Source organism: Aythya fuligula, chromosome 24, assembly GCF_009819795.1.
Source record: "Aythya fuligula isolate bAytFul2 chromosome 24, bAytFul2.pri, whole genome shotgun sequence".
NCBI classification, from domain to species: domain Eukaryota; kingdom Metazoa; phylum Chordata; class Aves; order Anseriformes; family Anatidae; genus Aythya; species Aythya fuligula.
The window spans coordinates 3,433,106-3,455,678 of NC_045582.1; the positions used below are offsets into that span (position 1 = coordinate 3,433,106).

The 22,573-nt window shown below is 44.1% G+C and overlaps 1 protein-coding gene across 2 annotated transcripts in view; it reads right to left on the reverse strand.

The window, feature by feature from the left end:
* Nucleotides 1-11,052, reverse strand: part of MAP3K3 (mitogen-activated protein kinase kinase kinase 3) — a 42,593-nt gene extending 31,541 nt beyond the window's left edge. For both annotated transcript variants that reach the window (XM_032202620.1, XM_032202618.1), the window contains exons 1-4: nt 10,945-11,052; nt 3,772-3,893; nt 3,335-3,424; nt 156-196 (exon numbers count right to left, since the gene is read on the reverse strand). In XM_032202620.1, coding sequence (XP_032058511.1) covers nt 156-196; nt 3,335-3,424; nt 3,772-3,893; nt 10,945-10,948 — 257 coding nt within the window. In that variant the 5' untranslated portion in view covers nt 10,949-11,052. The remainder of the gene's footprint in view (nt 1-155; nt 197-3,334; nt 3,425-3,771; nt 3,894-10,944) is intronic.
* Nucleotides 11,053-22,573: the final 11,521 nt, after the last annotated feature.

Sequence of the window (22,573 nt, forward strand, 5' to 3'; positions counted from 1 at the left end):
AAAATAAGTTGTGTATAATCTGTCTTTAATGACAACATTTCTCACTACTGTGTGTGTTTTTCACTCAGCATCAAGGAGAGTGAAGCCAACAAGATATTTAACCTGACTAAAGTATTCTACTAGGCAAAATATTAAAGTAGCGAAGACAGACTCACCGCCTTTCTCCATGATATTCAAACTTTATCCTTACATCATTCTGCATAAAAAAGAACAAAAAGTTAGTTCACAGTGAGAACTCTGACATACACAGAATAAAGCAAATGAATGGACCCCATAAGGATTTTAAGGCCCAAACACAAAGCAGGTGATTCTGTGACTGCAGGAGGCACCAACTCCTAAAAGGCTAACCAGAACACAACAAATCCGAGGGCGTCAGCTTCCATGGAGAAAGTCAACTGTAGACAATTAAGAGGGTGGCATGTGAGCACAGCACCATGTGGAATGGAGAAATTGCTAAGGGAGAAAGAGAAGGAAAGGGGGTAAAAACTAAGTTGTAATCTGTATTAAATAGTTAATTTATTTTATTTAATTTAAATGTATTAATTGCCATTTAAACAGAGGACACATTTAATTATAAAGAAAATTAATCCATCTTTAATATTGCATGGCAGAAGCCTGAAATGGTGTCCAACTGCATATTCATGGGAACTGAAGCTGATTTTATGAATCCTCAAAGCATTTCTTCATGGTAGAAAAGAGGCACACAGAGAACACACCACATTTTTCACTCTTCAGACACAGACAAAGTCTCTGCTTTTGCAAAAAAAAATCAGTCCCTGAAACTCAAACTATGAGAATAAAAACAAGTTAACTATTATGTCACCTTTGAAAGTGCACAGGGTTATCATCCATATCTGGCAGATGGTTAATAGCCCTGCCTGCACAACCTGTGCATTTCCCTGTAAACTCAGAAGATGCTGGATGACACGGAAGAGTCAACATGCTGAACTTTCAACTCTGGAGATCAAAGTTCAAATCCCAATTTAGGTCACAAAGATAAAAATAAAAGGGAAAAATCTGCTCTGATAAGCCTCCATAATTTCTGCTGCACAATTTATGTGATTGGAGTAGATTAAGCCATCTGTGAAAGCCTTAGACAATAGGCAATCATACATCTAGGAACTTCAAAAAAAATGTGGCCAGGAAATGCTCTTTAGCTAGAGGAAATATCTGGCAGGCCTAGTGGTCAAGAATGCAGTTCAAAGGGACCCATGCAATCACTGCGAGTACACGGTATTCCTGCAGCACTACTGTAGGTACATAATTGATCCGAATTGAGCTTCCCAATCACAGCAACAATAATCTGCAGGTGGGTAATTTACACATCAGCTTTACCAAAGACAGTTTCTTAGATGTGGGAAGAAAAGGAATTTACCCTAGAAAGACACCAAAACAAAGCACATTATAGAGAAATCATTTTAACAGAACAGTAAAAGAAAAATGCAACAAACAGCGTAAGAATAACAAGCTATAAAAGAGGTCCACCAGCTAACTATTGATGAAACAGATGGATACTGATGGATAGAGGAATGAGCTCTTAATATTATGATTTTCTGGGAAGGAAGGCTCTAGGTTTTTTTTTCTATACAATTCTAGGTAATCCAGTCTAAGTGAGTTAAATAGGACCAATTGGATGAAATTATGTGACAGTAGTTGTATAGATTAAGTTTCTGACCCCAAGATGAATTCTGGGTTTAGACATTTTAGGTTTCATTATTTTAACTAGAAAGAGCTAAAAAAAAAAATAATCTTCAGGGCTTTGCAGAAATTGTTCTTCAACTTGCTGTTACCTGAAAAAAAACTAAAGTATCTTCTCGACTCTGCTGTACCCTTTCAAACTAATTTGAAATTTAGTTTGTAATTTCAAATTTGTAATTTGTAACAAAAAGAAAGGGGGAAAAGCAATCATGGGTACTGACATAATTTGGCATTTACCTGCTGATAATTTTTCCAAAAGGATCAGACACTGTCTGTTTCAAGGAATTCAAAGTCATCTTAGTGTTTCAGGGAGAACTTAGAAGAGTTAAACTATAGCACTTCTCATTTCCTTTGAAAGTACAGCAAACTTATCTCCTATACAAACTGCTTTTCAAAGTGACTCACATAAACTGTCCTAAGAGAAGAGTAAGAAAACAAATCCAAGTTTGGGGCTTTAGTGTTCCAGCTCTGTGATGTGGTATCATAAAGACTGATTACAGATTGTGATTTAAGACTTCACTGAATTTACATTTCAGAATGATTTGGAAAGGGTTCTGTACTGCTCCATCTATGGATTTGTCCAGACATTCAAAGAAATCCCAGATCCCAGCTGAACAAGTAGATTATGAGCAGCCAAAGCACAAGGAAGAGACAGACATGAACTTTAAAGCCTGCTCCAGCAACCTTATGTCTGTAACAAGCATATAACTGGAAAGAGTGATTTTACCAATATCAACAACTTCTCATGTTAACTCCAATCTAATTATGAGGAACTTGATTTAATTCTTTAAGACAGTAGTGGACAAACAGTTCTGGACTGAAACTGTTAATTCTGCACTGAAGTATTTCATTTACATGATACGCAGCATACAGTGCCAGAGCTATATTACTCTGTCCTTTCTTTCTACCAGAAAGTCAATGCAATAGTTTTCTCAAAAAAGAAAAAAAAGCTTCTAGCAACACGAGAGAGAAATTCTAAAGTATTGACCCTGCCACTTATTACCTTGGGAAAAGTATTTCATTTGTAAAATGGATTTTACATCCCCATACTCAAATAAGGATGAGCTTCATTCCCCTCTTTGTGTGACATAGGATGGGTAACTCCAGCCAAGCCTCCCCACGAAGGATGCTGGCTGCATTCAGACACCTGTAAATGGCTGTTTCCTCTTTCACAGAGGCAAGATTTATTACAGTTTCACTAAAGCCAGCCCTTTCAGATAATCCCCTTCACTGTACTTGAACCAACTTCAGTTTGACTCACTTTCATCAGGATCCTCATCCTGTATTCATACGCAGTCTGAATCATGTGAAGATTAAGACCAGCATTAGTTCATTACCCAACAGACTGCTTTATGCAACTGTGAACTTCAGTGACCTTCTTTTGAATCAGAAATTGAAATACTTGTTTCCTTTTCATCATTACTGCTTCTCCGTTCTCTGCTTCCCTCTGAATTTAAGGATTATTTCCACTACAAGGAGAAGTGCACGCTACTGCCATATGACAGAGTTAGTAATGAAAAGCTCTCCTGGCCTCCCACACCTGCTTAAGTGAATTCTGTAAATGCCGCCACGCACAATTTAGAAAACATGCTCTTAATTCGTAATTGTTAACACTGAATAGGACGCAAGCTCTTACCGGAATTTTTTTTTCTTCCACTGCAGAGGCACACTGGTTTGTTATTGCAGGGCTGCCCAAGAGGGGTGGACTGCTGGCATTGTGTTTTTTCTTTAAGAATGATAAAAAAAAAAAAAAAGTAATTAAAAAAAAAAAGGCAATATGGACTGCAAAACAAGAAAACCACTTGGTAAACTTTTAAGCTATTCTACACAGATCAAATACCATCAAAAACACACGTGGGAGGAAGATGGAGTGCTGAGGTACCCAAACTGCACCCTCCTTGGTCCATGAAGGTCAGCAAGTGAAAAAAACACAGGGAGCTAATCCAGTGGTGATGCTTCAGCTGCCAGGCCAGAAGCACAGGACAGAAGACAGGCAGCAGACCCGTTGTCAACCCCACGCATCCCTCCTGAGTCCAGGCAGCAATTTCGGGTACCCGTTGCCCAGCCTATTACCTGTTTGTTGGAGTGAGCGGTGTCTTTGTTCTTCATGGTATCAAATCCAGTCAGCCTGTGCCGTCGGCTCATCTGGAGTGCTACCAGGTCCTTCATGATGGAGTTCAAGGCCTCTTGTTCGTCTGCCATGGACGAGAATTTTAGCAGTGAGTTGCCTGAGTGAGCATCAGCTCTAACGCTTCTGCACCTGTTTTCTGTTGGATCACAGAAATGCAACCCTTTGAGAGCTCTCTCTAATACACTGACATTTCATCCAGTCATAAAAGCCCAAACTCAACCTAATATCACAAGGTAGCAAACAGACAAGTTTTAAGTCTCTTGCCCAATGTCACAGAAGATCTGGCCATAGGAAGGCTCGGAACAAACATCCCAGCCTCTGGTTCTGTTAAGATGGCTTCAGAACAAACAGCACGACTTGGAAAGATTTGCTGCATCACCACAGGTCACTTCGGAAGAGCAAACTGACGTGCTCCTGCCAAGGAAAACCCAGTAAGAATCTCTTCCTCCCAATCCTATATCCTGTTACCTTACAACTCTTGCTTGCCAGTGGAGCAAACCGCAGCCAGCAGAAAGAAAACGAAGATCTGGCCGGTGAGCCAGCTTAGGACATCTCAATTCAGATCCATTTGTACTGGTACCTCCCCAAACCGTTCTCTCTTCCCCCAAAGAAGAGAGCTCAAAACATCTTAGGAGACTTCAAGACCTACTGAACAGATCCAAACTGACCAGCACTAAAAACTCCCTGCTGCCAGCACACAGTGCAGCAGATTCTCGTCAAGGCTTCTTGCAAATGCATAAAAATAAAAAGACACAGAGAAATATTTCTTACGTACACTAGACTAAAGCTTTTCTGATGCTAAGACTCCTGATGTGACCGATTTCAGGTGTTCTGCTCTTGAGGAACACACAGCAGCCGGGCTGTGATGGATGCCAGCACAAAGGAAGGTGTTTAGCAGCTACTGGAAAGAAGCCTTTGCTTCTGTAATCATAACAATCCTAAATTACTCGACACATTGTAAAAGGGAAAAAAAAAAAAAAAAAGTTGAAGTTTGGTTCAAAATGGGACTGGGCTAGTGTCTTTGCTCCTAGGTCCGTGCCATCTGTGCAACAAAGCAGCATCAGATGCCACCACCGAGATGATCCACTAATGGCATGCTCATGCCTACCGCATTGCTGGGCTGCGGTTTCACGTATGGACTCGGTGTTTTGGGGGATAAAGCTTTGTTTCCTTGGCAAATAACGTGTCCAGTTCAATCCTTCCTGATATTGAGGAATAATAGATGCATGAAACATGAACCAGTGATTAAATCAGCTCTAAGCATGCCCAGAAGGACAATCTGCCCTGTCTAAGGGTCTAGTTGGACTTTACCAGCAGCTCTGGATGCAAAGCTATGCTTTAGGGGCTTTTTTTTTTTTGGGTAGGAACATTTGGAAGTGCTGTTACACAACACAGGCACAGACGACACCCAGCCTCGCACGAAGTGTGTCAGGTACGCAGGTTCCTTTCTCCCCAAGTTCCTGAAACATGGGTTTGACACGCTTGAACTGAAACGAGAGTTTCTGAGGCTGATGTGTAAATAACCGAGAAGTTCTTTCCTAATTCCAGCAGGGCTCCACCTTTACTCACACGCCAAGGTGCTGATTCAGATGGGTGCAGGCTTACATTGGGAATTGGTGCCCTGGGACCAGCTGTAGGTTAAGTGACAGGCTGGGATGCACCTGCATTTCCCTGGGAAGGGGACTCACTGGGAGCAATCATTTCTTCAGCTTCACGTTATGCTGTCATCCAGGGGTGTCTCTCCATAAAGCTGCCTGATGTTTTATGCAGGAGACTGTGTTCAGAATTAAGCAGTGCCTCAACAACACATTTTTGCAGTGCTTAAAGCTGACAGATGCGGGACACGTTCAGCTCCTAAAGCACGCAGGGAACAAACACCACCAACACTTAGGAGCAAAAAGGATGAAAACATACCTACGTGTATGGGGGCAGCATCTAAACCAGCCCCAGTCGGAACAGGAGCCACACTACCACTGTTTTTGTTCCAGCCCCTGGTTCCTGCCCAGGTCTGTTTCGCCTCCCTGGCAGGACTGAGAGGCAGAGCTGAAGTACTTCCAGAAGTACTTCCAGAAATACTTCGCTGGTAAGGTGATTGATGCTCTCGTTTTACTATTTTTTCCTGAGAGGCAGCTTTATGCACCCCCCCAAAACAAGAGCGATGGGTTAACCACTACACAATCTGGATCATATTCCCATTAAACTTTTTCCAGTTCATTTAAACCCAGTCAATAGCCATAGACCTCGGCAGTCCTTCAACGCGTGGAGCAGGTGCTCTGCAAACAACCAGGGGCATTTCCTACCAAGGTTACTCAGCTTGGGTGTTTGCTAAGAGCCACTGACAAACAAATTAATTGTTTCCAGGATTTTGATTGCATCAAGAATCGGTAAATGCAACACGGAGCTCCTCCGGTAGCTTGAGGGCAATTTTGGAGGGTTAGCATCCCGCTCTCAGATCGTGCTTTCATCCCATTGCTGTCCCAGCACCACCAAGAAAAGGATTATTTGGATTTTAATGAGGTGTTGTGTCACTTATTAAGACATAAATCTGATCCAGTGTTGTAAGTGAAACAGAATCATTACGCCTCGGCCAGGCAAGAGAGGGGAAGGGAAGGAGCTCTCCCCACGTCACTTGCAGGAGGCGTTAACTTTGAATAAAACCTTTCAAATTAAAGCAGAGCACAGCAAACAAAGTTAAAAAAAAATAAAACGCACCAAATCACAATTTTCCAAGGCAAGCTGGATGAGATAACTACACTGTGGTACTGTTCCTTTAATTTCCATCTGCATGCTCAAGGAACCAGGCGATGAGTAACCCACCCAAAGCAAGAGGGTGCTTTCTGAGAAGTGCACGGCTAAGGGAACTGATTCCTATCCCTATCTCAGTACTCAGTAAACCTTTGTGCGAGGAAAATGTGAAAAAAACAAGTGAATGAAGTTCAAGTTTCAGGTAGCTGACAGCACAGCTCCTCTTTTAAATTGTTTCCAACTCTACACTGAATGTTTAACCTTTTACCTTACTGGAGCGTCTCCAGTTTGCTCTTCTTCTTGAATCTTGGTTGATGTTAAGCATAACCTCTGAGTAACCTGGCCAACGAAGACTGGGACTCTGCACAAGATGCTGCAAATTAGGGACTGGCACGTCCCTGGAGTGCCTGCCACCCAAAGCACGGCGTGAGGAGCAGGGACACGAGTTTTCCACTACAGTGCACTTGGGGTTTGGCCAGATACCAGGAGGAGGAAGAAGCGCTCATCTTGGCAGCTGGTCAGGGCTCCTTTGGGCAAGCAAAACAGCTACAAGAACGGCTCAGAACTGAGCACTCATGACAAGAAATCAAATCAATCAAGGAACCCATCAGTGAATGAGGAGTTGCATCTAAACAGCACGACACATCACTCAGAAACCAAGAGCAGCAGGTACAAGGGGATCACGGGCTAGGGGCTTCTGGTGCCAAGACCCCAGCTGATTTTCTGCCTCTTATTTGGGCAAGGAGTATGGGCATTTAATCACTTCTCCATCTCTTGATGTAGATGATAATTCAACCTGTGGATTCACAGGAAAGATGTTAAGCTCCTAAGGGCGGCAGCTAAACCCTGGCTGGTGTGCTGTGAGGGCTGCGCGACGCTTACTGCGGTCTGGGCTTCATCTCTAATGCTGAAAGCTTCCATCCAGGCAGAGAGGAACACGCTGGAACGGGGCAGGCTGATGGAACAACTGCAGGTGAATCTGAATCTGATGCAATTGCGTTTTAGTAGGCTCATAGCAGGCTGTCAGACCCCTAGGAACTAGGGTTGGGTTCGGGTTAGGACCCTAGTACCAAAACATATCCTATAATTCATCCCTATGTTGGTGAGATAAAAAGAGAAACAATCCATTTCCTAACATAAAACCAAGGCCAAATATTGATTTGAATGTAATGCATGGAAAAAATGTTTCCATTTCGGACAGCCTTGTGATGGATTTAGCGTTGAGGAGCATGAATACTTCTTTATTTCCATCAAAATAGCTGATTTCCAGCGGCTGGCTTTAAGGAAGCACGAGCAGCATCGCATTAATCACACAATGCAAAAGTTATTACAAATGAAAAATAAGCAATTTTTGAAGCTCACTGAGAGCCCCTGTTTTGCTAGGTCTCCACTAGGTCTGGGAAACACAGTTCTGCTTTGTGCGGGAAAGATGTTGTCCAGGAAATGCTTTTCATGTTTTAAAAACTACACTCAAGGATTTTTATAACATCGATAAAGGGGAACTGCTGCTCACGGAGAAAGCTGTTCCTCTGCATAAAGCGTTTATTTCAGCTCACACACGGCTTACTGCACGGGCCCGAGCAAGTCAGCGTGTTCGCAATGGCAGAAAATAGAAAGAGTTTTGAAAAAAAAAAAATCACAAAGTTCAAACAGAGTAAAAGTATCTGCACACTGGTGAAAACAGGAAGTCTGTAAACCCCTATAAACCAAGATGCTGCTTTATACAGTGTGATAACACAAAGCACGATGCTGCAGCTGTTTAGGAAAAAAAAAAGAAGAAAATCGAACAAATAAGGGGTTGTTTGTTATCTCCCCCCAACAACAGCAAAGCCGATTGCTTGCACAAACGATCAGCAGATGCAGGGGCAGTGAGTAAGGATCACAAGTTAGGGAGAGAAATTGTGCGTGTCTGCAGAGCTTTCAAGCATTTTTTTGGGAAGTTTGGATGCTGAGCCCCTTGCAGCACTGCGCTGATCGTAGTGCTGGGTATTCTGCCACACTGTCCCTGCAAAACGCTGCTCTGCCAGGTTTTTGTTGGAAATCACGAGCGTCTTGGTTTGTACTTTAAAAGAGAAATCAGAGCACGTCCACGAACCTGACGCATGCGAGGTGTGTTTGGGGTCCCCCTCCTCACCGACAGAGCCCCCCGGCAGGATTCGGCCCTGACCTGCAGGCTTGGCCCCCTCCCTTCCCCCCCCCGCCGCCGCAGGGGCTGTCACCGCAGCGAAACCCAGGAGCTGGCTACGGGCAAGCTGTGAGCCAAGGGAAGGAAGTGACACAGGCAGGAAAAAAAGAGCAGATCGAGGGAAAGACTCAACTGCAGCTGGGCCTGCGACGAGCATTTCATCCTAGGCCCTGCACAGGCCACTTGGCCCAAAGGCTGCTCTCCCCTGTCCCACATCCACGTGCATTTCTCTGGGTGAGCAGCGAGTAGCCCCAGATTCACTACGAAAGGCAAACTTGTGAGATGAACTTGCTCTGCTTTGGCTTTGAGCAACGCTCGCAATGCTTTGTGAAGTTACGACATCAATAAAAGAACTAGTTATGCATGTATTTACTTGAAATGCTGCTGAGGAGCTCCCCGTTGGGAAATCAGCCTCAGCTGTAGTCCCGTCTTTGATCCACCGTCAGCGAGCCTCGGCTGCATCCACGGAGCCCCAAACCTGTGACACTGACCTCTGGTCACCATCCCCTCTGCTTACCTCAGACCAGCCTCCAAAAAACACGAGGGAAGCAAACTAGAGCAGCACGCAGCCCGTTATCCACCAGTCTTGTTAAGACTCGATAATGAGTGCCGCGTTAATTTAGATAAGACCTTTCCTATCACTCTCCTATCAGGAGCAATCTGCTCGCAGCTGTCCCATAATTGCTCCGTGCAGCGCTATGGAGGAGCGCTCCATGAACTGCTCGTTGTCGTTCTGCACCCAGCTGCTTGCAAACGGGCGTCCCAAAGCTGCTGGAAAACACTTCTGTGGAAACCCAGCCCCGTCCTTCTCAACTATTTTAAGTCTGCCAGGTACCAGCAGGTTGGTCCCTTCAGGGAAGATATAGACCAAGCAATCCTGCACCTTCCTTTATAACACAGAAACCTCCTTGTGGATGAGCACTTTTGTTGTATTTACAAAATCAGAGCAAGTTACAAGCTTGTTTGAGGTAAGTGCTCCTATAGCTAGGATTGTCCAGGGCCACGAAGGAAGGGAACTTGCTTTCCTTCAGCTTTGAGCAAGGTTTGCAATGCTTTATGAAGCTACAGCATAGACCTGGTTATGAGCAAGGACTAAATAATGCAGGTGAGCCTCAGAACAGCAAACCTAGCTGGAGGAAGGGAACAAGCTGCAGCCCACAAGGCACGGCAATTAGAAAAGCAGAAATTCACAGGATCTGCTCAGAAAGTCACAGAAGGAGGCTGCAGGGGGCCGCCAGGGACCGTCCAGTCTGACCTCCCTGCCCAAGCAGAGTCACCCAGAGCACATTACATGGGGTAATTCCCCTGCCAGCATGTAAGGGGGGGTAAATTCGGGTTTAGAGAAGTCAATTTTTTTATTCTCTTACATAAGAGACATCTCTTTAAACTAAAAAGGAAATGAGGCAACAAAACAAACAAACAAAAGCAAAACCCAAGAACGTAACCAGTTCTTTACAGAAGGCATAACTTCAAAAAAAAAACACATGTTAATCATTCAAATTCGGTGCTGCCAGCTTTGGAGATCAACTTCTTAGTCTGGAAAGAGTTCACCGAACTCCTTTAGGTGTTTTTGTGCGTGATCCTCGGAGTTAAACGCAGCCAGCAAGCTTCAATGGAAGCTCCTGGAGGAAGCGGTGCCTTGACAGGCCTGGGACCAACGTGACGGACAAACACCCTGCGGGCCCCACAGACACCTCACCGACCCCACAGCCGCCTGGCCAGCCCCACAGCCACCTCACTGGCCCCCCAGCCCAGCTGGAGGCCACCAGCAGCCACCCCCCGAGCAGCCCCGTGCTGCCCCCCACCCAATTTACCCCACACCACCCGCCGACGCGCCCACGTTCGGCCCCACCACCCCGATTTTTTGATGAAAAAAATAAAAAAAAATAATAATTATTAAAAAAAAAGAGCCTGGCAAGCACGGGCTGTGCGTGCTGCCCGGCGGCCTCGCTCTTTACCAGAGGGCCCCGAAGCAAAACCCAGGGACCGGGACGGGCCCCCCACACCCCCCGGGCCCCCCCCCAGCCCCCGGTCCCCTCCTGCCTCGTCCCCTCCCGGTTTCCCTCGGCCCTCCCCAGGCCCCTCGGTCCCCCCAGCCCCCCCGGTGCCCCCATCTCCCCCTCAGGCTCCACCCCCAGCCCCATAACGCGGTCCAGGCCCCCCCCGGTTCCCCCCCGTGTCTCACCCATGGCGGCGGGGGGCTGCGGGCTGCTCTCCGGGGCTGTCACCGCCGCGGCTCCATGGCGGCCGGGCCGAGGGGGGAGGGCTCAGGGCCGCCACATTGCCGGGCTCCTTCCGGCGGCCCCGTGAGGGGAGGGAAAGGGGGAGGGGGGGGGGGAACCGGGGGAAGGGAGGGGGAGGGGGGGGGTTGGGGCGGTGCCGATCGTTCCCCGCCGCCGCCGCCGCCGGGAGCAAAACAAACGGCTCGGCCGCCGCCGCGCACCCGCCGCCGCCTGCCAATCACAGGGGCCGGCCCGCCGGCGGCAGCCAATGGGGGAGCCGCGGCTCGCCAACGGACGGCTCGGCCCGCCAATCAGCGCGCCAAGGAGAGGGATGGGGATGGTGGTGGGCCCGCCCCTCCGGCTCGCCACAAGGGGGGTGAGCGGGGAGCCCGCCCGCAGCTGGCTGCCAATCAGCGTGACGGGCGGCACGCGGGGCCCGCCCCCCGCCGCCCTGGGCTCGGCGCTGGGTCCTAGAGCCCGCCCCGGCACAGGGGGAGGGTGGCAGCGAGGGGAAGGCCCTGCTCAGAAACCCTCCTTTTATTTGATAAAAGGGCTTCTTTTTCTTGAAAAAGAATACGGTTCCGTTATGGAATAGAGCCTCAAAGCCGCAAAAATGGGATTTTTGGGGGGTTTCAAAGGGAAAAAAAAAAAGCATTGGGCACTTACCCCAAATAACCTCCAAGGCCACCTGTGGGAAGAGCCCTGGCCCAGGGGCTGCCCTAACCCCAATCCGTGCCCGCGTCCCCTGAGCCCCACAGGTACCCCACAGGGTGCAGTGAGGGACAAGTGTCAGAGTAACAGCTTAATTCCCTCATTTGTTAAGCCTGCGAAAGCAATTTCTTACTCTCCACAACACCACAATGCCTCTAGGTCATCACGTATTTATTAAAGATACTCGACGTGGAAGCAAATTCACCTGGATTTCATGCCCAGGAGTGAACTCTAGCCTAGGGGATTTGAAGCTCAGCATTTCCTGCTTTTTATTTAGCAGTCTGACTTAACAAGAAGTGTTTTTGGTGGTGGAACTGCTCACCTGTAGACTCGATGACAATTTCTTCCTCCTCCCGTTCTGGCATCCTTATCTGCCAGGCCACCTCAAACAGACGGCCCAGAAGCAGAACACGTCCTTGCTGAAAAGCTCAGTGCCACAAAACATAAGAAGCTTTGAGGGGGATCACCCCAAAACAAAGCAGACATCACACAATCCAATTGCAGAGGTTTTAGGGCAAAGGAGGACTACTGCAGCTGTCCCATCTAACCAATAATTCCCTCTCAAACTTCATAAATCAACTCATACTTTTGAAATGACGTCCAGGCTTCAGCTGCTCCTTCCTTGCTTCTGTCTCCATTCCACCTGTGGGATGATATTTTGATAGTGCCTTTTTTTTTTTTTCTGCACAAGGGACAGCGGGGGGTGTGGTTATTTTATTTTATTTTATTTTTATGAGCAAGTACAGCTCTCCTTCCCTGTTGCTGCACTGGCCACCCCGCTGCTGGGAAACCCACCTCGAGCAGATGGTGCCAGCAGCTGCTTCTCAGTCTGGCAGACATCTAGCAGCAAGTGCATTGTTTTCTAAACGTTTTTGCTCACAACCAACATGGCAATGTCAAAGGGGTTGCATCCACTGGATAAGCCATGCAAAGAAAACCAGACTGGAAAAGAAAGTTTTTTTAAAAAGTGTGGACAAGTGCAGGAATCCAGACCCCACACACCAGGAGGAATTTTGGATTTAGCCGAAGCATGATGACAATATCTGTGATGTCATTACTTTTTTTTTTTTTTTTTGGTAAACTACTTGGGGTAATAAAAAGATCTTGCAATGCCATACTAGATAGACACATTAATCAGTAAAGGAATGCTTAGATCAACAGATCTGGCCTCTCTAGGGCACGAAGCTCTGCACAAAGCCAATAATCTCACTTTGAAGCCAGCCTGCTTTGAGCAGGCGATTGGGCTAGATGGCTTCCCCAGATCCTACCTTGAAGTTCCCACCCAAAACCAAGTCTAATGCTCTCAGTGTTTAGGCTTTTTAGTATCTCTTGAATTGCTTTTCCTGTATATTCCGTCTCATATTCACGCCCAGCTTATAGCCATTTGTTTTCATGTCAAGATTATCCTTTTACTTAAATAATCCTTTCCTCTTCCCTGGTGTTTTCTCTCTAAATACTTCGAGAAGATAATCATATCCCCTTCCAGGCTTCATTTTAATAGATGAGTAAGCCACTCTAGCTCTTATAATACAAGCTTTGTATTTGTGGTATCTTCCTGGCAGCCTTTTCTGCCCCCGTTCCAATTTGATTCCTCTCTCTCGATGACAGTATCTTCATCGCCACCAGACCAACTTTCCTCATGCATTTTCACAGCTTCAAGTAGCTCATCGCTATCCTTTATCAACTAGTAAAACCAACTTCCTTTCTGCACTAATTTCCAAGTAATAAACCATTAGCATCCTTTGCAAATTTCTCCTCGCCCCTAAATTCACAGCTTTGCACTTTCCACAGCTACATTTCATCTCATGTCTACCTCTCACTCTTCAAAGTCATCAATTCTCTAAGATATTCTAGTTCCCTCCTATTATTGAAGCCTCCCACTTTTGTTCATCACCAAATTTAATTATCATACTTGCTTTTTGTGCCAAGGACATTATAGGAAGGTTTTAATGAGATTGCTCCTGGGACTAAAACTGAAGAAATTCAGTATTAATTCCCCACTGTGCCAGCTCTGATGTCAAAACACTGTCACCTCACCCTTTGGTATTTTTGTCTCTCTTCCAGTTCTTACGTGGTTTTGAATGAAATTCTCAGTTGAAGTCCTGTTACATGAAAGCTATTACAAGTCCTTTGTGTAGAAAGTGGACTTATTTAAACCGAAGAGACACCAGACTTGCTAATCATCAATTCTGACAATGAATGAGGAGCCCCCAGCAGATGGTAGGAGACAGCCATCCTGGTTAAACGTGCTCTTTCCATCTCCAAGTGCCCAGAAAGCCTGGATTTCACTGAAGTTTTTTCTTGTTCCTCCTTTGAAAACAAATGATTTGTCCTTGATGGTTCATTACTTCACGCACCTATCAAGCCTGATGTGCAAGACAGCAAGTTGTGTCTGCTGATTTGCAGTTCTGTGCTCTTTTGGAGACATTATCATGACCCTGTTTATACACCAGTGGCATTAGACCTTTTTTTGGCCCATTGTAGACTTCCCGCCTGATATTTTATTTTCTAGACAAGCTGGTACACCCTTCCTGGACTGCAGTTACAGTTTCTACCATGAAAATTTAGCAGATGACCCTATTTCATATATCTTCAGGGGAAAAAGAATATACATTTTTTTCCACTTTTACCATCTACTTAGTGATGCACTAATTTTGAACAAAAGAATGAGGTTATTCATTTTACTAAAAACACTATGATACCAACTGATATTCTGTGGGTTTCCACCCTGATTGCCCACATCCTTTTAAAGCTGCTGCTTTCCAGAAAAGCAGCAGCATTTCTGTAAATAACAACGATAAAACATACTTCACACTTCAGCTTCAAGCTATTCAGATTGTTTGAAGCCGTTTTATGTAAAATCATCAGTACAGATATTCACCAAGACTCTACAGGAGCTACTGTGCTTATAGTCAGCTCATTTGTTTTAAAGGAACTTTACAGAGGCCTAATTGTTTAATGCCGTCACACAGCATGAAGCAAGAAAAGGAAATGTAATCCCTATTTTAGGGATTAAAGAGCGTTGCACAGAGAGCCAGTGACTTGTTAAAAGTTACACAGGAAGTCTGGAGTAGGCCTTTGGGATTTTAACTCCTGGCATCTTTTCCCAGTCTCTTAATTGCTATGCCATCATATTTTCTATTCTGGTAGTATTTCCGTTTTCTGAAGCATACCTGTCTGACTCAAAGAGCCTCTTCTCCTTGCTATCAGATGTACTATTTCTTCTTTCCTTCCTGTTTCCCTTCTTGTTTAGGTACACACATCCTTCCTGGGGAGCTTAGCAGTCTCCAGGCTGAGCCTTGTCCCATGCCAAAACTTCCTTATTCAACCTCTCAGGCCACACAGCCAGAGACACTGAACTGGGAGCTGTGCAAAGAAAAATACCTGGGGAAAGAGGGTGGGTAGCGTAGAAGAAACTCCATAAATCTTCAGACGATGCATGGAAGCGTTCTGCACTCTCTTCTGCAGATCTGAGAAGAGCAGTTACACTGGTTCCAGGCAGTTCTGGCTCTGTGAACACTCTCTTGGTGTTCTCAGCTTTAACACTCCAGGCAGGTTTTTCGATGGAGAACTGACAGGACTGTCATCGTAATCCAGCTTCAGGAGAGCGTGGCACAACACAAAAGGGCCCAAAACCTTACCTCATTACCAACAGAGTGCATCAACCATGTGAAATGCATCCTTAAAAAGGACGAGTGCAGCATTTACTCCCCAGCCTCAGAAGAGCAGCTGGTACCTGTCCTGTCCTGCTGGCCACACTCTGGCCTGCTGCTGTCAGCACTCCAGCAGAGGGGGCTCTGAAGCTGTCTGGTTAAAAAAAATAGGAGCCATTCTCCTGCTTGTAGTGGGCTGAACTGAAGAGAAGGAAGAGGAGGAAGGACGTTAGAAGTATCGTGTGCTTTTAGATCATTACTTGCTTCTGAGCTGGCAATCTGGACCACTTATGGAGCGGCACAAAAAAAAAAAAAGCCCAAGATTAAAGCCCAAGTTTGTTACTGTCACTGCATTACTGTAACTAGTGTGCATTACTGCTGGACAGCTTTAACTTTCAAGTATTTTCCAGCCACTTACTGATCAGTGATGAATTACATGCTTTCCACTTACGGCTGCTATGAAAGTAGTGACTTTCCCAGGGTCACACAGCAAGCGAGCTGGCCAGCCACAGCAGATGTCAGCTGTTCCTTAATATTTACAAAGGGCAGAGAACCTCTTGCTGTTTCTTTTTCTGCGCATATTCCTCTGCAGGACGTAATGGCACTTGTTTTGCTACACTGACAAGCAGTCTGTTTCTCTCATCATCTACCAGCTCCTGACTTTTTGCACTAGTAGGTCCAATTTGCAGAAGTTGTCATCACAGTCTTTCCCACAGGACTTAATTAGGGCACAAACCGGTTGCTTCCAGCTGTATTTTATGGACTTCTAGTCTTTATCACCAGAGAGACAGGACGCCCAGAGAAACAGGTAGATTTGTTTGGTTATTGCTGAGCTAGCCCCCGCATCCTACCCAACCGACACATTTCTGCATCCTACCGGTCCCTAATGAAGGGAAAAGATGGGAAGACAGGTTGAGCTCCCTCAGCTGGAAGGTGACCTACCTCCGATAGCCACTGATCCTATTTTTGTTGCATTCCCCACAATACCATACTGGGTAAGAAGTTTAAAATTCAGTTATGCCAAATGGAAAGGACAGATTTAATTTAGATTGCAAAGTTAACCAAAAGAACAGTAATTTGGCTTCACAATGAATGTTACTTTTCTGTTTTTTACTTCTCTGTTTTAGTTGCTTCCCTACAGAGATGGGGATTTTCTTCTCAGTTGAAAGTTACTAAAAATATGACAGGTAGTGCTTGGCATCTTTGAATTCTGGCGTTAAGTATTTGCCGCTTGAGATTGTCACTTAAGATTTCTGCATAAATTGATTCATAGCAAATGCAAGTGTGATGCTATTTGAATACATATTGTTATTTACCTTTACAAAGAAGAAAGCACGTTCTCCAAGTGGGAAGCTGCTGCGGTATGTCTCAATATTGAAAACAGTTGCTGGGATTTAACATACAGAAATTTAAATTTCTTGCCTTCTTCCACTAGAATGGAAGCGGAGAAACCTTCTTTGGAGAATTCTGAAGCACAGATCCAGGAAAAAGAATCTAGGAGGATGTAAATACATTTCTAGGGTAAAGACACAATTCTTAGAAGGAAGGCATCTTTTCCAAATATGGATTACTGGAACAAAGTCCATATATAGCTTAAACAGTGCATCTTTATAGGCAACTCTTTCCACTGTGGTCACGAAGCTTAAAAAGCTTTCATTTCAAAGCCAGTACACAAAGAATTAGAGAAGAATCCAAAAGTACACTAGTTTTCAGACAACAGTTTAGTTGAACCAGAGATAATCTAAATACTTACTGCAATCATCAGTCCTGCTCACCAATTTTTAAGGTTAAAAACAGATTTCCAAGTTCTGCCACCCATACTCCCTTTTAGGTCCCAGTTGCAGCAACAATGCTACCAGTGACAGAGCCTGTAAAGAAAATGCCCTTTAACAGAGGTCACCTATACATAAGGCTTAGGAACTAAATAAGGGCCTAATTGCTTTGTCTTCAATTTGCCTGTATTCAAAAAGCCTTAGAGACCAATTATTTGTATTAGAAAATCCCTCTTCCCCTCATCTTAAGTAGCAGAAACACGCAGGCAGATAATTACTATTTGTTCTGTAGGGAAGAAGCACTGTGCAAGGAAGTCAGAAAACATGAGCACAGACACCACGTGGTACATTTGTTACAAAAAAAAAAAAAAAGTAAATGTGGGTGTACTTTAAATATTAACCATTCTGTTCAAGTTCTCTTGTGACTGGCTTTCTAACAATATAATTTGGAGCAACCTGTAACTTATTGTAGCTAGAAATATGAAGTTAGTTTCATTATTAGTAGGATAAGCAATTAATACATCTCACCAGCTTTGTACAGCAGAGACGAGATAAAGCAATCACCCTCCCTTCCACAGCAATGAACTTCACGCAGGATACATGAAACCTATTTAAAAATATTTTTCCCTGCGAGTCCCACGGGTACCAGTTTCAACTCACCACACAGTGAACTGCAGTCAATCTACAAATGTTCCATTTTTATTACAAAGTATGAAAGGCAGAAAATACTGTACCTAATACACAGGAGGCTGAAACTTAGAAAGAAGGTTAAAAAATCTGAATAAAACTACATAGGAAGCAGGAAATAGCATAAAAGGATGCAACATTCCACTTTCAAGCGACTTCAGAAAATTGCCTTAAAATTTACAGAGTTTCAACAGTATGGTTCCATGACTCAGGTGTTAAAATCCATTGTAACAAAACCTTTTGCATTTTCTCCATAAAAATAAAGGAGTATAGGGACACTGCAGTTATCCATGTCAACAACATATGTCTGTTGAATAGCAGGATACTAGGATTCCTCTAGGACAGTATAGTAGCAAAGTTGCAAATCTCAATATGGAAGGTGGAGAAAAGAAGGACAGAAGTAAAACTACTATTGCTTTAACATAGTTTAGTGAGAACAAGAAGTCGGAGTTTCATATGAATGTTTGTACAATCATGCTACAAAGATTACACCTTCAGGAAATTACCACAACGGGACTGTGAATGGAAAGAGCAGAAGGGAAAAAACACACAAAAAGTAAACATCTCCTACTGACTATCGGTAACAAAAATGCTTCGGCGCAACAGATTTAAATTACATCTTACACTGCTAGCAACCCAAGTTTAAAAAAAGGTTATTTTTAAATAGTAGATTTCATAACTCATATTCACCAGGTTGTCAGAAAAGCAACACATTGCTTCACAGCTGTACTATGACTTTCACTAGTTCTCGCATTTCTGCCTTGGTTCAGATTCGACAGACTGATCGTCGTCTCTAACAGAGGAGACTTGAGAGTCACGCATCTTACAATCGTGAGAGCAAACTCCAAGGGATGTTGACTTGTGGCTATCAATGAGCGCTGGAATATGGGCTTACGGCTACCCTTTGCAGCGATAATTTTCAGGAAAGTCTTTTTGTTAGATTTTCTGAGGAGGAATAAATTCGATAGAAGTCATCCAGATTTGTTTTTACGAGTATGAAAATCCTAGCTTGATGCTGAGTACCAAAGGCTGCACAAAAGGCTACTGAGACACATGGCAGCCAAAGTTATCTTCTGAAATTAGACAACAGCGAGCAAGTCTCACAAGTGCCTTTGTCTCTGGAGTCTGCCACAAATGATGAGCATTCAGTAACTGGTGTTTAGCTGCATTTTTAATTACTGCTTTTTAGTGCTGGTGAATGCTGCTGATCAAAAGTTCTGGAAATCTCTTCCTAAAAGAAGAGCTGGGGCATGCTGTATTCCTCTCAATATCCCCAACAATAAAACATTTCTGACTCTTCTCAGGTAAGAAGGGTGAAGTACAGCTGCCTCTCTAAGCATGAGAAAGTGCTCGTTAAGTGCCACATACAAATAAATCCCTGGATTCTCCGCAAAGATCAAGAGAAACAGGGACACAGCTGACAGTACCTTGCCCATTCCAGAACAGGTCTTGGACACCTCGGTTTGAATGTCCACTGTCTAATAAATACAGGCCTGCTCTGGAATACTGGTCTGACAGTAGAAAGCAGTAAATGTGTAGAGATAACCTGTATTAATTGATAAGGTAACAGAATGGATGTGAGGGGGTAGGGCCATTTTGCTAACCAGCAACGGGAAGACAAACCAGTCCACTATTTGGATGGAACTGTAACTCTGTAATCCACTGAGCCAACAGCTTACCCTTGCTGCCATTCATCCTTTTGAGGATGTTCTGAAAGAGACAAAACACCATTAAGCATGAGGAACTGACAAGCTCCAGAACTTAGGTTGTGTGAATTTACAGACAGCAGCAGCAATTTTTCTATCACAAAAACGTTACCCAAAGAATCCAGTTACAGCTGTGCACCACCAACCTGCCACTACTGCCGCCGAGCAGTAGAGGAGAGATTGCCAGACACTGCCAAGCTCCTAAATAAAGCAAGAGGGACTCTCTGGGTGACAAGCTGCGCTAAATTACTTGGGGTGACCTTGCAAGGTTGTGTCATTCTCTGAATAGAGAGCTTCAGTTTAACACAAACAGCATTGTCAAGTGCTCATGGTTTGGGTGTTTAGTAGAAACAGATGAGGGTCCACTAGATACTGACAACCGTAGCCAGTTGAGGATTTCAGTGACTGATGGATTTAACATTTCACACAAAACACAGACAAACGCCTACCATAAAAAGACTGAGGAAAAGATGACTCTCCTCCTAATCTTACCAAAAATATACTTGTTAAAGTGCCATCTGCAAGAGAACAAAACAGACACACTCAGCTTTCTTGATTTACATTTAAAACAAGCACAAGAGCATCTGTGTGAAGAATTCCAATATATTGGACTTCTCCCCTCACCTAGTCCCTGGTAGGCAATGATCTATAGTTGAGCCTGATGCAGCTTTCTCATTGCGACACCAGGCAAAAATAGATCCTTTTACTATTATCCAGAACATTCAGGAGAGTAATTACAGCTAAGTTTTGAAAGGATCATTAACTTTGACTTATGAGAGGCAATGCCTCCCCCTTTTAAGTACATTTCAAGGTTCCATACGGAACAACCTGTATTATCAGTCTCCTGTCATATCGCTCTTTGAAACCACCGTTTCCGTTCTAAATAGATTGTCAAAGCACTCACATCCTTGCCTTTTAAATCCCTGCATGCAGAAGCACAAGTCCAGTACACGCAACCTACCATAGGCCGTTTCAGTTAGACGATGAAGGGTTAGCACACTGCATGCTAATTCAACATCCAACTTGTATTCTGGATGCTTTCCCCTCACTAACGAGGTATTACACAATCGAAATCTCCTGGTTGAAGCCCATATACTAGCAACCGGTTGCCCACATAACAGCAGAAATCTGTGGAAAGCTTGGTTTAAAGGGAACATAACAACCAGACAATAGCATAATATCTGGAATTAATCAACTGGAGTGCTGCACAACTACCGAAGCCAGAGAAAAATGACATCTCCGTACCAGAATCAAGGCCTTGCCTGTACCAAAATAGCCTGCGATTTTCTGCTTTTCTAACCTCACTGATGCTCAGACTTTTCCCTTAATGTTACTGCATACTCAAGGGATACGAGGCATTTGAAAGCAGTTGCTCTGCACCCTCCAGCAAGCACAAAATAATCAAGATCAAATGCTGAAGTATTTATATCCATGAACTTTGGAAAAAAATAATGCTTATGAGGGTTTCATACCCAACATAATTGAATGTTACGCCAGTAAAATGTGATAAACTCTATCTTCTGATTCACAGGGTACAGTGGCAAGTCTCAGGGTTTTATTTTATCTTGCAAACAAACTTGAACCAGCAAGTAGACAGTTAGTTTGCTGCCACTGTGTCAGCAGGTGCTGGCAAAAGGGCACCGAAGTCTCTCACTTCCTCTCTGGATGGAAGTGCCATTTGCACTACAGAACATCTCACCCATGAGGATTTTCATGTCTTTTCAGTCATTAACCTTTCAAGTGACTTCTTTGAAAAGAAGCTATTTTAAGTAGCATTTCCCTGTTCCAAAACAGCCTCTGGTGATTCTGAATGTAATTTCAGAAGAAGAATGACAACAGATTATGCCCAAAGCAACATGTTATAGACCTAGAAGGTAGCCCAACTGGCTACACAAACAGGATGTGAGTTTTATTTAGAATCCACTGGAGTCCACAAAATTCCTTCACTTGCCTTTGAAGAGTTTGGAATGAGAACCCAATACCACAGGCAAACTTCCATTGGGTTTATGGATGGAAGGGCTGACACTCTAGGTTCACAACAGAATTTTACTCTAACACTAGCAGAAGCTACCTGGTTATTTGTGTTAGCCCCTTCACAGGTGCTCTTTTCATCATCTTGGTACAAACAGAGATTCTATTCCTAGAGAAGCAGGCTGTATTTGTCATTTAGTATAGCCCATGGAGTCTCTCAGTGACTTTATTTTCAAATAAATTAGCTTATGTCTTTTTTTAAAGCACAATTCGGCAGTTGCAAAAGATTTGTTAAGCTAAGCAACAGGCACATTCATCCTTGACTCACGCCATCTATTTAAGAATGAGACATCAAAGCACAGAGGGGACTTCTGGAAGTACTAACGTTACAGGTAGTTCCTGCCATTCCCCAAACCACAACTTAAATTAAAAGCTTGTCTGGTAACAACTGACTTTGCACTCCAAGCCAAAGTTAAAATCCCTTAGTGACACAGCACATAATATCCACTGCTTGTAATTAAGCAGCACATTACAAGTATGTGCACATTTTGATGAGTTTCTAAAGCTCTGCACGTAGTTATACGCTGCTACTAAGAAAATCCTAATTTTCACTTAATTCTGAGTATTTTCCAACTTAAGATGAAGCACTGTTTAAAAAAAGTTGTAACCCAACTGTTTGGCTAACACCGTTCTGATACCTCAATCAAATCTGTGGAACACACTACCCTCAGCACCATAGCTAGTAGGGAAAACTGACCTTCAAGTCAAATAGAGCCTTCTGTCAAAAAAACCCCACAGCTGAATACAGAACGCCATTGACAAACCACGAGCTTAAACCCTGTTAGTTTCTTGGCTCTGAAATTAAAAGGGGTGATGGAATAATAGTGCTGTTTCTAATGAATTGCAAACAAATTCGCAAGGCAGTGCTTTTCTGAGCTCATGTTGAAAAGTAATCTGTAGAATATTTCCCCATGTCCAGAATGACAAAACTTTTCAGAGTCTGTTCTCTACTTGACAGCACTTTCAGCATCAGTTTTACTGGTTCTCAGCAATCTCTTTTCCCAGCTTGCCTTTGCTGCATAAACCATCACA